This window comes from Eumetopias jubatus, unplaced genomic scaffold, assembly GCF_037043125.1.
Source record: "Eumetopias jubatus isolate StellerSeaLion01/CBP00866 unplaced genomic scaffold, mEumJub1_p1.0 scaffold_2, whole genome shotgun sequence".
NCBI classification, from domain to species: domain Eukaryota; kingdom Metazoa; phylum Chordata; class Mammalia; order Carnivora; family Otariidae; genus Eumetopias; species Eumetopias jubatus.
In genome coordinates this window covers 84,083,544-84,100,395 of record NW_028274808.1, presented here as the reverse complement: position 1 = coordinate 84,100,395, position 16,852 = coordinate 84,083,544, and the positions used below count along the sequence as shown (strand labels likewise).

The 16,852-nt window shown below is 40.6% G+C and overlaps 1 protein-coding gene across 8 annotated transcripts in view; it reads right to left on the bottom strand.

Annotated features, from left to right (window-relative positions):
• The window catches only part of INPP4B (inositol polyphosphate-4-phosphatase type II B), an 842,030-nt gene that overhangs the window by 309,389 nt on the left and 515,789 nt on the right, over nucleotides 1-16,852 (bottom strand). For all 8 annotated transcript variants that reach the window (XR_003608999.2, XM_028102335.2, XM_028102336.2 and 5 more), the window contains one exon: nucleotides 1,936-1,986. Coding sequence is in view for 7 of the 8 variants with exons in the window: in XM_028102335.2 (XP_027958136.1) it covers nucleotides 1,936-1,986 (51 nt within the window). In the remaining variant the exon portion in view is untranslated. The remainder of the gene's footprint in view (nucleotides 1-1,935; nucleotides 1,987-16,852) is intronic.

Sequence of the window (16,852 nt, the reverse complement as noted above, 5' to 3'; positions counted from 1 at the left end):
TGGAAAAGTAGGTCTCAGCAGCAAGAGAGTGCAGGGTGAGCCCGGGCAGTGGAGAACGTCGAGCCAGGACAGATTCCCCATGGTGGGGAAATATGCCATAGGAAGGAGCCCATAAGGTGCCCAGAAATACCTACAGCCGTGCTCGTAAAAGATACAGCATTTCAGTATCTGCCCTGTGCTGACAGGCAGAGTTGGCCTGAGCAATAGCAAAACCAGCAGGAAGGGAACCACACCCTCACCGTGGGCAGGAACAGAAGGAACCTCTCCTTATCCCTTTCTCCCTGCCACCATATTGAGCAGTGAGAGGCAGGACCTGTGTGAGAATTGGACTCTGTGCCCCCTGCTACTACACGAAGCTAGAGGTACATGGATGTCTACCCTACAGTGGGAGATGATGGGAGGAGAGGGGGGAAGAAAACAATTTAAAAACAGGGAAGAAACTCAAGTTTTAAAATGAATAAGATGTATTTTAAGAACTTGAATGAGAGAAAAAACGGAAATGTACGTAGTTAGGCCAAGATGTCATTAAAGCTTCAAGCAAGGGGGATTTAACACTGAGCAGCTGTGGGGATGAGCAGTTGGAGGAGGAAAAAAATTGAACCAGCTCATGTTTCTTGAACCTCAAAAATTAAATAAAATTCCTTATAAAGTAATGCATTAAGTTAATAGTTACAAATTTCAAAAGGAAGTAGGAAGGGTGTGATGACAGCTTGTAGTGGAGGTTCCAATTTGAAGGAACACATCTGGGGTGCTCAGAGCCCTGGGCCCCGAGCCCTGAGCAGGGGGAGGGAGGTCGGCAGGAGGAGTGCTGGGCAGGGAGAGGTTCCTGTGACCTGCAGCGGTGAAGGACCTGAGGCTGGAAAGAACTTGCTGGTCCCTTTGGAGAAACTAAGCTAAATGTACAAGAAGTTTGAAGGGACAGGCAGAAAAGAAAAGTGTGAAAATTCACTTGAGTCAGAGACTCAACCTATCCCCAGGAAAAAAACAGAAGCTCCTGATAGGCATGCGAGAACACAAAATGCCCTATTCCTTCTCCTTCACAATCAAATGCAGAGACGGCTGATATTATTCTTCTCAGTCAATTCAACTCATGCTTTGGTGCATATATTTGAGAGCTCCGTTGGCAGGTTCAGGTGGTGGCTGTTGCCAGTGATGAAATGATCGGTACATAGGACACTGCTCCACACATCAACTTTCGGAAGAAGGCTGTCAACTGCCTATAGGATTGCTGGGAATTTCCAATAGGCCTTTCAGTTGGCTCAGTCCCATGGCCTCTTTAGACCCAACTTATTTCTAGGCTTTTTCAACCTCTCTGCACAGATCCCAGGGACTCAGCCTGCTGGGCTCTCCCTCGGGAGTTGGCCACCACCTACTCCCAGCTTCCCTAAGCAAAAAGCACATCATTCTCTTCCTGCTCTTCCAATTTCTAAAAGCGGTGGATGTGCTGTTCAGATGCAACAGGAAAACCTTTGTAGGATTTTGCAGCACTGGACTGCACTTTGGCGGCAGCTTCTGTTTGGACCCGCATTACAGTGTTGAAGCGGCAGGAAGCAGGAAACAGCACAGTCCCACGGCCAGTTAGTTCTCTGCCTCCTTCCTGAAGTGGTAGAGCTCACCTCGGCAATTTCCCTAGCCTTCCGTTGGTCCAGTAACGTTGGCTCCGACTGGTTCTCGGCTACCTGCAGGGCAGTTTTCTAGACTCGTCTCTAGCCAGCGAAACTAAATATGAATTCATTTGAGGATGATTTTCACGAGACAAGGAGTGAATTCCAAATAATTTGCCAAATATGTGACAGTGCCCCCTTGCATAGTCAACCCCTGTTAATTTCACTCAGTTTCCTGTGTCAGCTATCAGACAACAGAAGGCCAGGGAAAATCCAAATGATTAACTTAGAAGTGATACATGTGCCTTTTGGAAACATAAGAAACACTTACCCCAACCTCTGGCAGGGGATCCTTATGTTCAGGGAGGACACTGGTTCGAACCTATAGAGAAAAACAAACATTCTCTGTGTGATTTTGAAATAGAAACCAGTGCAGAAGCTTCACACAGGTGCTGGGTGTCATTTTCCGTCATCGGGCATCAATTCAGACTCTGGGGTTAATGATTACTGAAGGTACCTGTGTGTACCACCTGCTGCAGCACCGCAAAGCTGCGCTTTTATCGTCACTAGGCTTCCTGCTTTTCCTAAGCAGACAGAAGTGCCAGGTCCTCACCCCATCACCCCTTGTCAAATACAGAGATATCTGGGTTTAAGGTGAATCATCTTTAATCTCCTCAAAAAGCAGCCCTCGTTCAATATTCAAGGGGAAGAAGAGAGTTGATATAGAGGAAAGTCATTCCATGCAAGCTCAATAAATATTTATTCTCCAAATGAGCACCAAAACCCACAGTCTTTATAGGCTATCCCTCCCACCTGAGAGTTCTGGGCCAAATTGTCAGATACCATTATCTAAATTCATTTGAAAACTAATTCTTAACTCGGGGAGAGGGAAATAATATAAGATAATCAGTCATCTGGGGAAGCTTTTCATGTTTGAAAGTGTTCCAAGTGAAATACCAACTCCTTAGATGGTAAGTAGACATATATCTTCTACTGAGCAGTGATCCTTAATCCTGGCTGTGCATTAGAGCTACCTGGGGACCTTTCAAACTCCTGGTGCTCTCTCCTGCCCCCAGATATTGATTCTAATGTACAGCTGAGTCGATGTTTCTCTATTTAAGAAAAAAATGTTTCAAATGAAAAGAAATCATGACGATCTTTCTCACTTAAGAAAAAGCTAATAAAAGCAAGAAACACATAAAACCTAAATCTAGTATAGCTTAATTTGAAGTAAGGATTAGATAAACAAGTTAAATGAATACAGGGCAATAGACAAGCATACTCTGTTTAACTGGAGAGCAGAGGAAATGGGGGATGGATGGGAGAGAGGAACCCCAGAAACACATGATCGATCAATATTTTAGGGGGTTATTTTCACAAAATCCCTTTGGAGGTGCAACACTGCCAATCATAATTCTCTTGAAATCCTTTAAAAGTCCTGACATACCTGACCGTACCTGGTCAATTCTCCCAGGTTGAAGGGATACTTACAATACTGCTCATAACGTCAAAAGACGAACTAGCTCCTAAGGGCCTACTAATCTTTAACACGGTTTCCATTTCCTTGGAAAAAGCCTCCAGCCATGGGTAAAGCAGTGCATTTTAACTTCCAGCTTAATGCTCTTTCTTTGTGTCTTTATGACAGATCCAGCACTATCACTTGCACAATTTGTCAGTCATTATGACTCAAAATTGTTCACCAGAGCACAAAATAAATAACAGTAGAGATCCCAACAGAGTAAACAACACAATTTGCAGAACACACTCAATTCAGGATTTCATGACAGAGTGCTCACTGGCTAAGAGCATTTGCAGTGTAGTAGCTGCATTAATGTTCTTTGGTCTAGAATGTTCAGATGTACCATTCAGTCTCATTATCTGAAAATCATTAGCTGGCCTCAAAGGATGAGGAATCTATGTATTAACAGGGGACTGTAATGGACCATATAGTGTGTGCATATATATGATCCATCTCTCTCTCTCTCACACACACACAGACTATATACTCTGTGTGTGTGTGTGTGTGTGTATCTCCTTATGTTCAGGTAGGATAGTGGGTTCGAACCTACAAAGAAAAATAAACATTTTCTGTGTGATTTTGAAACAGAAACCAGAGAGAAATGGGGGGGGGGGGACTAGTTCTCGCCCTTATCCACAGCTTCACATTTCATGGTTTCAATATTACCTACAGTCAACCACCCTCCTCTGGAAGCAGAGGATCCTCCTTATGATGTATCATCAGAAGGTCAGTGCCAATGTAATGCTCCATCACAATGCCTGTGTCATTCCCCTCACTTCATCTCAGCACATAGACATTTTATCATCTCACATCATCATAAGAAGGGTGAGTATAATACAATAAGATATTTTCAGAGACACGCACATAGATTTTATTATGGTATATTGTTATAATTATTCTATTTTATTATTAGTTATTGTTAAACTCTTATTGCACCTAATTTATAAATTAAACTTTATTATAGGTATGTATGTATAGGAAAAAATACAGTATATGTAGGGTTTGGTATTATCTGTGGTTTCAGGCATCTACCGGGGGTTTAGGAAGTATCCCCATGGACTAGGGGGGACTACTGTATACACACACACACACACACACACACACACAATTACATATGTAAGTTGTATATATACATACATAATATATAAAGTGTACATATATATACACATGTGTACATATATGTATATAGTATACATATTTTGTATATATGAAAATGTGTATCTAATATATATTAGAATGGACTATGTATATAGTGAATATATATTCATACACATACAATCCATTCACACACACATATATATGTTTATGCATCATTTTAAGAAAATATTTACCATCCAAATAACACTATCCAAAGGATATGCTTGAATTTAGAAATAAAGTGAAAGAAGTCAGACACTGGTGGAGGTCGACATATATATAGGACAGCGTAAAGGGTACGTATATACACATACACTTTATGTATAAACATATACAGTGATATGATATAATGTGTAACATAATGATGGATATAATGTTAAATAAGGTAGAATAATATAGACAATTACTACAATATGGTCTTTAAATGGATATTGATTTTATCAGTAGAACACTTATTCCTTATAAAAAAAATAAACTGGTACAGAAGGGGAAAAAAGATTCTTAACCCAAAGTCGTATACTATGAAAAAATTGAAAGATATTCATAGACTGGTTTGCCATTTCTGATGTGTGTACATGTATGAAGAAGAGAGAGATAAAGAATGAACTGCCCTTTACATGATACAAGTATTTTTAAAAATACTTTTTTTTAAAAATACCTAAATCAAGGCATGCTTAAAACACTAGCAGAGCTCCTGATTTAGAGGAATTGAAAAACAAAACTTTTATAAACCAATTTTAAATTTTATAAAGTCAGATTTTCAGGGTGCCTGGGTGGCTCAGTTGGTTAAGCGACTGCCTTCGGCTCAGGTCATGATCCTGGAGTCCCGGGATCAAGTCCGACATCGGGCTCCCTGCTCGGCGGGGAGTCTGCTTCTCCCTCTGGCCCTCCTCCTCTCATGTTCTCGCTCTCAAATAAATAAATAAAATCTTTAAAAAAAAATAAAGTCAGATTTTCATATGAAACATTTAAGACAGTCTATATGTATAGGTCTAAAACTTTTATACTTATGGCCAATGCTACAGATGTGTGGTATATAGGTTACACATTGATGGTGCTTTTTCCTGCATAATATATATCCCTGATTACAGTGAACACATACTAGGTGGCAAACACTGGGTTTGCCAGTAAATAAGGTCCCATTCCTTCTCTTTGGGACTTCAGAGACTAGTGGGTGGGGCAAATATATTAATAAATCCAGTACATGTAATACAAGCTATTACAGAAATGTGAGCACTTTTCTGTGGGCATTCAGAGTAAGGAATAATTTAGACCGTGATGTCAGGAGAGGCTTCACAGAAGTAGTCTGGGTTTTGAAGGATGAGTAGGAGTTTTAGGCAAGAAAGATCATGACAAAGCAAACAGGGTACTGTATAATGGGCATGTGTCATGGAGTTGTAAAAGACCATTTGTGTTTAGGAAAGAGTGAGTATTCTGATAATACCATAACAGGGGGGCCTTCGGAGAAATGGCAAGAGTTAAATATGTTTGGGGAGAAAAGTTGGGGCCATTTGCTACCTATCATGTTATAGAATTGGGGCTTTATGCAATTCATAGGCAATAGGAAATCACGTAAGACATTTGAGTAGAGGAGTGACATTATCAGAGCCCCCTGAAGCTTCCCAACTCTGCCCCAAGTCATAGTGGGAGAATTATTTAACCACTTTATGCCAGCTGCCTTTTGTCTTTATGTTGGTTCTCTTTAGCATAGGGTTACTAACAGACCTCATAGGTTGTTGTAGTACCTCTTTCCAGCACTTGAAACAGTACCTGACACTGAGAGGTCTGTTAGGAGGAGAAAGGAGAGAGTGAGAGAAAAGGGAAGAAGAAAGAGAGGAAATGAGGGGGGAAGGGAGAAAAAGAAAGGAGAAAGGAGGAGGGGGGAGACAGAGGAAAAAGAGTGGATAGAGACGGGGTAGGAAGACTGGAGGAACAGGTCGCCGAAAACAAAACAAAACCAAACCAAACCCTGGACAGATTTAGAGGAGGCCTCTTGTTGAGGAAGGGATGAAGCAATGGCTGTCACTGTAACATTTGGAATATTCCAGTTCATGGGCAATGTCATGCCTCCTGAGACTTACTGGCCTTCCTTTGGAATTCTTTTTCCCTTTTTTGGTCTTATTAGCAATCCTTCTCCCTGGTTTTCTTCATTACACACCACCCCCTGTCCGTCCTCGAACATAAGAATGTCTGCCTGACTACACATTTACAGTTCTTATAACTTCCTCTTGTCTAGACTTTTATGATACCAAATAAAGAAAGATCACTTAATAGAAGTGATCATGTAGATTATATATTCCGTCTTGAATATTTCTTAAGTTTCTTATAAAACCAATTCATTTCTTTTTTCATAAGCTCAAATGTCTAGATACTAAATTTACCTTGAAGAAAGGAAAAAAAAAATACCAGGTAGCATATAGTGACTGATACTCAATCTTTCATAAAATCCCTATAGACTAGTTCATAAACTTTAATCATTCCCAAGCAAGAAGCTACCCCTGCAATGGATGAATATAGCACTCCAATGCTCTAATCCAGGGAGAAACACTCCTTACACTAGCCAGCCTTGTTACAAAGAGCATGGGTACTGCTGCCCGGAGCGTAGGAGGATGGTAGGGGCTGCTGTACTCTTCATAGGTGAGAAGAAGGCCAGGCAGCGTTGAGTATCCAGATCCAGAGAAGGGGAAGGCCACGCTGCCATGACTCTGCGCACCAGGGTGTCCATGCCCGGCCCTTGTGCAAGTGCATCTCCTCACTGTTCGGTGAAGAAGGAGCAACTTTTCCTCGGAAGGGCTCGGCTGGAAGGCAGAGGGGATGGTGTTGCAACAGTGTGGCACACTCTCCGGGCAGGGAGAGGACCCAGATCTTCTTCTTAGACCACTGTCACATGTGATGGGGCCTCCGATGATGAATGTGTCATTGAAGCGCATCCTTTTTTCCTAATAAAAATGCTACTTTAATTCTCTCTGTATCTCAAATTAGAATATATACTTTCATCACACTTATTTGTTACTTGTTCCACTTGGAATGAGACACCAAACTGCCTTCATATTCAAACACATGGAAACCTGACTGGGACAGAAATGTTGAGCCCCCTTCCACAATATTAATTTGGGGGGAGGACACTGCTCAAACAGGACTATATTCCTAGGATGCCTTGTTTTGACAGATAGCCATGTAACGAGTCCTCACCAATAAAATATATACGTAAGTGATGTTTGCTGCAAATAACCTGGACTTTTCAAAAGTGGATAGTGTATGTTCTCTCCAATGTCTCTCTCTCCTTGCAAGGAGTCCAGCCCTTGGCGGACTGCAGAGGCACACATGAGAGAAAGCCATTTGCCAAGCCTGACTCCCAGTATTAGATTATTAAATGATTGCATCAGTTTGCCACTGCTGTGTAACATATTGCCACAAACTGAGCTGCTTAAAACTGCATCCACTTATTAATTCACACTCTAAAAGGTCAGCAGTCCGGGCCTCACGTGGCTGGCTTCTCTGCCCTGGTCTTACAAGGCTGCATCCTCATCTGGAGGCTTGTCTAGGAAAAGGTCTGCTTTCAGCTTCTGCAGGCTGCGAGCAGAATTCAGTTCCTTGCAGCTCTAGGACCAAGGTTCCCATTTCCTTGATGACTGTCATCTGGCAGCTGCTATAAACTCCTGGAGGCCACCCTTATTCTATGCCATGTGGCTTCCTCCATCTTCAAATCCAGCAACAGAGAATCTACTTGGCACCAAATTCTTCTCACGCTTCAGATCGCTGGCTTCAGGATCCACTCTCTTTTTTAAAGGCTTACCTCATTAGGACAGACTCCTCCCAGATAATCTCCCTTTCTTAGGCAACTTTGCCCTGTAACATGACCTGATCACAGGAGTATGTCCCAGGGACTAGAACGTGTACAACATGGGGCAGCAATCCTGGGGCCATTGTAGAGTTCTGCCCTCCATAATAGTCAAGAAGTAAACTTCCCCTGTGCTAAAACACTGAAATTTGGATGTTTACATTTGTTTCAGCAACCAGCATAATTTAGACCCTCCATTTATTTTGAATAAAAATTTGGATTCCATTTATGGCTATGAAGAAATAAAGCAAAATAGCTCATATTAAATCCTAATTCACTCTTTTAATGTCAGCAGACTTGCATTAACTACTTATTGTGATCCAGTGACTATTATAAACCCTGGCACTCTCAGAGATTTAAGAAGACAAGGTATTTTTCACCCTTAGGTAGTAATGATAACATGGCAAGGGTCAAAACATAAAATAATAATTGTTAAGCATCTTCAATTGTGTAAAACTTATCAGCCACTCTCAGATATTGACTTTCCAACTGTTTAAATTTTCTTGTGGATAGAGAAAATGACCCATGTACAAACCGAAATGATTCATACCATAGAACCTTAGAGCTGGAAGGGATCTTAAAGTGAACCTAGAGAAACCACCTCTGTGATGTGAAAATTTTATACGAAATATCCCTGGGGGGTATATTTAAATTTTCTCCTTGGAAAGGTTTAATCTCTAGCTTACTACCTTACTAATTAGTGTTGTAGAGACAGAGATAGAGATTGCAAACTCACCTACCCAAAGGCTCCAAACAGGTTAAGTTACTGAAAGAAGTGGGCTGGGTGTGAGACAATAGGGAGTGGAGAGGAGTCTGGCAAAAAATGGAAATCACAGTCCTAGTCTATGGAGAGCAACTTATCTAGCTCCAAGTGATTAAAAATTCCTGAGGAAAATTTCTTCAATTGTCAACAATGGATATAATCTAATTCTTTTGCAAGTGGGCCATTATTAGTATTTAATTACTTTTGCCAGAAACTAGCCTGGTTAAAAAGAAAAAAAAGGTTTCAAAATAGGCCTAGTACTATTTTTAGTGGGGTGAAAAAAGTCCTATCCTAAAGCAATTGTTCTTAATCTTGACAACACGTTAGAATCCTCTGGAATATTTTTTTAATGTCAGTTTCCAGGCCATGTTCTAAAATAATTAAATCAGAATCTCTGCGAAAAGGATCCCGGCATCAGTAATTTTTTAAGGCTCACTCCCCACTGAATTCCAATGCACAAAGTTAAGAACTACTGCTCTAAAAGAAATGAGAGTGCTTTGAGTGTGAGTCTCATAAACTAGGTCCAAATCCTATGAAAGTTTGCAAAAAATGTAGGAGGCAATGGTCAATCAATGGAATAAGGCACTCTTGGAAAACAAATTTAAAAAAAAGAACAGACTCTCAGAGCTGGAAAAGGTCTTAGACATTATCAGGCAATGTTTCTTGAACTTCAGTGTACACACTCATTACCTACTGGTCTGCAGCTGGTCAGGATGGTCTGAGGACCGTCCCTTACAAACTTGTTATAGAAATGCAGAATCTCAGGCTCACTTCAAACATTCCAAATCACAGTCTTCATTTTAATAAAGCTCCCAAGCGATTCAAACTCACGTTCAAGTTTGAGAAGGTCTGGTCTAGAAGACTACTTATGAGTGAAATAGGTCACAGATGAGAATGGTAGACAGTCATTTGCACATAAACATGCTTGAGATAAGGAATGGGGTTTATTCTTCTGGTTATGAAGGTATTTAGTATTTTTTTTTTTTTATGTCAAGCATCTGTAAAAGCTCCCAATAATATTTTCTATCTGAGATGCCCTTTCCTTTCTTATGCAAGTGGAGAAAGGATTGCTCTCATCATCAAGTCAGGGACTGACTTAGAACAGAACTTAGCTGGAATTTTCGCGTTAAGACCCAGTGTTGTGGGCTGAATCTCCACTTCTCTAACCCCTTCATTACCCCCCAAAACCCTAATCTCAAATTCACATGTTGAAGCCTCAGAATGTGATTGTATTTGGAGATAGGGTGATTAAGTTAAAATGCAGCCATTAGAGTGGGGGCCCTAACGCAATATGGTTGGTGTCCTGATAAGAAGAGGAAGAGACAGCAGGGGTGTGAACATGAAAGGATGACCATGTGAAGAGCTGGCAAGAGGGTGACCATCTGCAAGGCAAGGCGGGAGGCCCCCGAAGAATTTATCCCCGCCAATACCTTGATCTCAGACTTCCAGATTCCAGTACTTCAAGAAAATAAATTTCTGTTTCTGAAGCCACATAGTATGGCAGGATCCCTCTCCCCACGCCCACACCAGGACTTTCAACCAAGAACCTCTAGTTGAGGAGTCTTCGGCCCTCAACCTGAAAAGAATGCAAGAGATTCTCAGAGGTCTCTGCATACCTGTTTTGCACTGTGCCCCATTCAGCTTCAAAAACTGGCAAATGTCTTTAGAGGCACAGCAGCCACGAGTTTGAGTCCCCTTTGGTCTCCAAATTTGTCATTTCAGCTACACATAAAAACCAAAATCTCTGCTGGGTTCTCTGTCTGCCAGCCGCCACCCTGTGTTAAGCAAAGCCTTGATGCTCCGACTTCTAGCTACGGGGACAGTCTGTAAATGCCTGCAGGTGAAAAAGAGCTTTTGAGTCCCTCCCTGTCAATTCACCACCACTCCCTCTAGGGCTTTCTCGCTTGCCTGTCTCTGCCTGTTTCCTAAGCACCGTGAAACGGTGGGAGGTTTCACTCCGCTTTGTGTAAGACTTTGGCTGGGCTCTTTAGCCTCCTGCAAAGCTCAGAATTCAGCAAGTCTCTTCTGAGGAAAAATGTTCATTGACTTGAAGCTGATGAAGTCTCAGTTTCTTACTTCCTCCAACATACGTGCTGAGAGTGTCACTGATTTTTCTTTCTGTGTCCAGGCAAAGGCATGTTCTTCAGCTTCCTCTGCAAATCAGCAAATGCCCAAAGGGGAAAACGCACAAGCTCCTGATAGCTCAACTCCAAAAGGTTCTCCTTTCTCTGGGATTTTAGTTTATCTCGTTATTACTTTCACAGCTTGCTTGATGATGCATTCGAATGTGATTTTTGCAATATGTCGGGCTTGTTTCTAGGTAGTGTCAGAGGAAGCATTGCTTGCCCCACCCACACATCCTACTCAAACTGAACTTCTTAACATCTGAAAGTAACTGGAAATTGAAGGAATCTTCCAAATGTGTGGTTAAGAGATAAAAAGTGATATTCAACAGAGCATAGTTAAATATGATTGGAGGGGGGGAAATGCCATTACACGTCGGTCTATTGAGTTAAATCTTAGGCAAACCAGTTACAAATGCATAATTACAGGCAATTCTCCTAGTAAAAACAGAGTTTACCCTGAAGCCTGAGCACTAACCAAAAATAATCCAATAATTATTGACATTTGTCTTGGTCTTTACTAGGTAAATGTGATCATCTTTCACATGTCAAAACATATTAGAGGGCCTGGGTGCTCAGTCGGTTAAGCGTCGGGACTCTTGGTTTCAGCTCAGGTCATGATCTCAGGGTCCTGGGATGGAGCCCCTGTGGCCTCACTGTGGAGTCTGCTTGAGGATTCTCTCCCTTTGCCCCTGCCCCCACTCATGCACTCGCCCTCGTTCTCTCTAAAATAAATAAATAACTCTTAGAAAAACATACAAAATTGTGTACAAGAGAACATTCTATCAGCTTCTAAGCCCAAAAGACATAATAGTAAGACAAATATAAGCACTCTTAGTTTGGATGCATCTAGTCCTAGAGTTCTCTAAGGCCCGGATGTTCACACCACAGCTCTCTAGTCACACGGGTCCCTTTATGTTTAATTGGTGGCTCTTTAAGATTTCTAATTTCGCTACATGAATGCGCCATTATACTAAATTCTAACAGTCATACAGGAGTCATGTGGTTCTTTGGGTTAATGATGACGGCAAATGTGGCTCCAGAGTCACATAACTCTGAGTATCCCTGCCATTACCCACATTTTATTCCATTTCCCTTTCCAGCTATTACAGAGATCTATTACAGGCAGGTGAAAAAATACTCAACGGCAAAACTCTCTTTAGACATTCCTTTCCTTTGTCAGAGAGTGTTGGAAAGATAGACGTTCTGTGAAAATATGAGATGCTGAAACTCAGGTCTAGTTTCAAGGAAGTCAAGAAGTCTCTCTACTGCTGTTCTGAAAGTAGGACCCTCTGCCTATCATACTCTTCTGGATCTTCCTGAAAGGGACACCAGGCTGGGAGTGGCAGTGCTGTTAGGACCCCGTCAGGCTTCTCGTACTGCACTTATGAGCCAAGTCTGATCCTGGGCACTTACCTAAAGCAATAAGGACAAACCTCCAAAGAGCTGTATGATGTCAGGCCACAGACATTTTTTTTAAAGTGTTAAATGTTAAGTGTTAAGATGTTTGGATATTTTTAAGATAGAAATAAAGAATAAAGGAACTCCTTGCACTACAAAAATACAATCTTAAAAGGTGTTACAGGCACCGAACACATTAACTGATATTTTGCTGAACAATTGCTCATTCTCAGTTGAGGTCTTCATTCCTGCTGACTTCCAGAGCCCCACAGGAGGCTATGATGATCATACCAATACATACAGTGCTCAATTCAAACATCATGTATCCATATGAACAGTTTTTTTGTCAAGTCAAACCTCTATTACTACTTCCTCCTTCTATCACCCTTCCTCTTCTTCTCCACTGTCCCAATATACAAAAAAAAAAAAAAAAAAAATGTGCTGCCATTCTGAAAAGTGGAAAAAGTCATTAGAACTGATCCCTTGATCCCATTAGACCTCGAATGAGTATGAGCTACCCTAGAAACTTTCAACCCTGGAAAGAAATAATATAAAGCTTAAAACTGATAAGGATAATGGAATCAAAGGAAATAACAACTCTATTTCCTGGACCTATGGGTTAATTATTTCAAAGGTGCATGCATTTTTTTACTTGTATTATCTCATTTAATCCCTGCAGTTTGTGTTATATTATTATTGCTTTGTCCATTTTACAGTAAGAAAACTTAGTTTCAGAAAACTGGATTAATTTGCCTAGGGTCACTTCAACAACAAGCTGCGGATCAGACTTTAAATTGTTTAAAATTCTTCCAAAGTCTGCGCCCCTTCCACGGCAGTGCACCTCTTCTGAACCCAGACTGATGGCGACTTTAATTGTCTTCCCTAGGGCTGCTTAATGAGAGTTTTAAAAGCCAAAAATCTATTAGCCTCAGGGAATAGAAACAGACACAATTTATCACATTGCCCGACTCAAAAACACCATCCTTACGTATTAACAGCCCCCAATTAAGACCACAGTCATGAGTAATGAACAAGCCATTAGACGGAGAACAGTAATATCAACACAGGCACATGTCTATTAATCTGTTGCTCACTAAAAAGTCATTAGTTCCTACACTATAAGGCTAAATAATTTCTAGGTAGCTTTAAAACAAAATTATTGTGATATCACTCAGTATTTTAAGAGATCATTTACAACCCTGGTTTTCCTAACGCCAGCCAAAAGAAGATGACCAAGCCCTGGGTAAAGATCAATTGATTTATAAAATCAACCCCTGGAGTGTGTGCGCGCGCGCGCGCGCGTGTGTGTGTGTGTGTGTGTGTGTGTGTGTGTATGACTGAAAACAAATGGTGTGTACAGGCACAGAGGGGAGGGGCTTTCAGGGAGGTTATCCAATGAAGACTGTTCATCCCTGGGCAAAAAGGGGATAACTACAGTAACTCTATTCTACTACCACACTAGTTTTTTCTTTACAGAATTCTATCAAAGTATCTAAGAATCTGGTCAGTGGGTCTCAGCATTGGCTGTCCATGAGAAATCACCTGGAGAAGCTTTCAAAATGCTGATACCAGGGCCCTGCTTGCTTCTGTTCCTTTAACTGATGTTTCTAAATCACTCAGCAGGGAGTCCGTTTCTCCCTCTCCCTCTGCCCCTCCCCCCACTTGTGTGCTCTTTCTCTCTCTCAAATAAATAAAATCTTTAAAAGAAATTGAGCATTAAAGGGATTGGCAAAATGGTAAAACAATGCCACTCTCTCAGTATACTTCTTTAGCTTTCCAAAATACAATAATTTTTAAAACATGCATTATTTATGTTAACCTGTAAGGGGTTTATTATTTGCTATTTTTAATAAATTAATAAGGGTTTAAAAATTTTCTGAGCTTTATTTTTTTTTAATTTTCTGAGTTTTAATTTCTAATGTGGTAAGCATGCAGTTACTTTAGTTAAAGCTGGTCCATGTTTTATTCATTTAATTTTTTTATTTGAGTCCAGTTGACACACATTACATTAGTTTCAGGCGCACGACACAGTGATTCAACAACATCCACAGTTATTAACCACCATCAGTTTGAGAAACACACTGACTGCTACTGGCGATCCTCACCATTTGGGATTTGCCTTTCATGTTTGCTAGGTCAGTCTTACATTTTTAAGCAGATTTTTTCTTTTTGCTGCAGAGTCTCCTTCAGAGATGGATGTGATGGTTGCTACCTTCAGCCCAAATCTAGCCACTCTAAGTCACTATGTTTCCCTGAACCCGTCTTCCTCCTACCTCTCCCCATGCCTTTGCGTATGTTAGTCTTCTGTCGTCCTAAGTTGGAGGAATATGGTTGTGATCACAGAATAATCACTTCTTGGACTTTTATTCTGGCCATCAATAAGAGATAGAAAATCCCAAACTGGATAAAGTAGTAAGCATGCATGAAAGTGAACTAGGGTGATGGAACAAAGTGATAGCTGGATGGGGACACTTCGCCTATGGTGGTGAGAGTGGGCTTCTCTTCACAGTGACTTTGATTAAGACCTACATAAACAGCAGCCAGCTCAAAGGAAAAAAAAAAGAAGAAGAAGAAGAAGCGCAGCCAGCTCAATGAAAAACAAGAGAGAATAGTATTCCAGGCCAAGACAGAATCAAGGGCAAAGGCCTGAGGCCACAGTGACTGAAAAAAGTGGCTGAATAAAGGGGAAAGAAATGGGAGGTAGAGTCAAAGAAAGGCAGGGCTCTGGTAACGTAAGGTCTCCTCTAATTACAGTGGAAATCTCTAGCAGGTTTTTTTTTTAATTTAGTTTTATTATGTTATGTTAATCACCAAACATTACCTCATTAGTTTTTGATGCAGTGTTCCATGTTTCATTGTTTGCGTATAACACCCAGTGCTCCACGCAGTACGTACCCTCTTTAATACCCATCACCAGGCTGACCCATCCCCCCACCCCCCTCCCCTCTAGAACCCTCAGTTTGTTTCTCAGAGTCCATAGTCTCTCATGGTTCGTCTCCCCCTCCAATTCCCCCCCCGCTTCATTTTTCCCTTCCTGCTATCTTCTTCTTTTTTTTTTTAACATCTAATGTATTTGTTTCAGGAGTACAGGTCTGTGATTCATCAGTCTTACACAATTTGAGCCAAGAACTGATGTGATCTTTTTCATATTTTAAGAATATTACACTGATTCTATATGGAAAGCAGACTGCAGAAGGTCAAAATGGAAAAGATGAACAATTAGGAGTCACTTGCAAATCAGAGTTTTATTACTATTGTTTTACTTTTTCTGGGGTACAGGTCAAGCTAGGTATTGAGGTTTTAGAGGGATAATCATTGGGTAGCCTCAAGTCATTTATTTTGTTCCTAATATTTATAGAAAGCACTTTGATACTGACAGAGAAATAAAGTTGGTATATAAATTTCCTGTGTATACAATTACATTCATCTATGAGGATAATAATGCTCAACTGGTCATAATATTTGTGGATGAATAATTATTTAAATAAATTTAGCGCTAAATAATAAATGTACTACTTACATCCTATTTACATTATGGATATTGAAGAAAAGCACAGCTCTTAAAATACAAGAATATTCAGAAGAAGCTTGGTACTCTAATGCCTGACGGAACTCAATGCCCTGAAAAAAATTTATGAACAAACTGAATGAGGATAACAGAATATTATATAATTACTGAAGAAACTTTATGAATAAGATGGTTTATGGGTGGATTCAGCACATCTGGCCAGTACCTGCGGCAGTAGTATTTGGAAAATATCTTCACTGTTAGACCTTTGCATTTGAACCCTATCAGCAAGCAGTGATTCAAAGGCCCAATGGCAAATAATGATGCACATACAGAAGAATATAAAAGAGAAGAACAGCACCTTTAATTTTTAAGCCAAACCTCTCCTTTTCTTCACAAAAGGCCTATTAACAGGACTTCTGAAAAGCATCTTTCTACACAGACACAATTGTGCTCATCACTGGGCCTGACTTAAAATACACGTTGGAATTCCAACTCTTGGTTTTTTAAGGTAAAGTGTGGCACATTCTACATCTCCACTGGAACAGTAGTTGTCTGTGAGGTGGCTTTTCCATTGCTTAATCAAATTTTTTCTGTCTTCTTTACAACGTGAACTGGTAGTCAGAACCAAGTATGTACACACACACACACACACACACACACACACACACGAGTATTAGGTAAAGCAATTCAATTTCATTAAACTATAACTATTCAACAAACACCAAAATATTCCTATTCCCTCAAGCCATTCACGACTTTAAAATATATCTTGTCAGATGTCTAAGGACCTCACTGTCTCAAACTTGAGACAAACTGCAAACCAACACCTAAAACGTAGAATCTTAACACTTAAAATTCTTAACAATTGGTGTATAATTCATGTTTTGTGCTTAAAGTAAGTTTATACTTAAGAATCTTGCTGCCCCAGTGTCTAAAGAGGCAGGCTACACTGG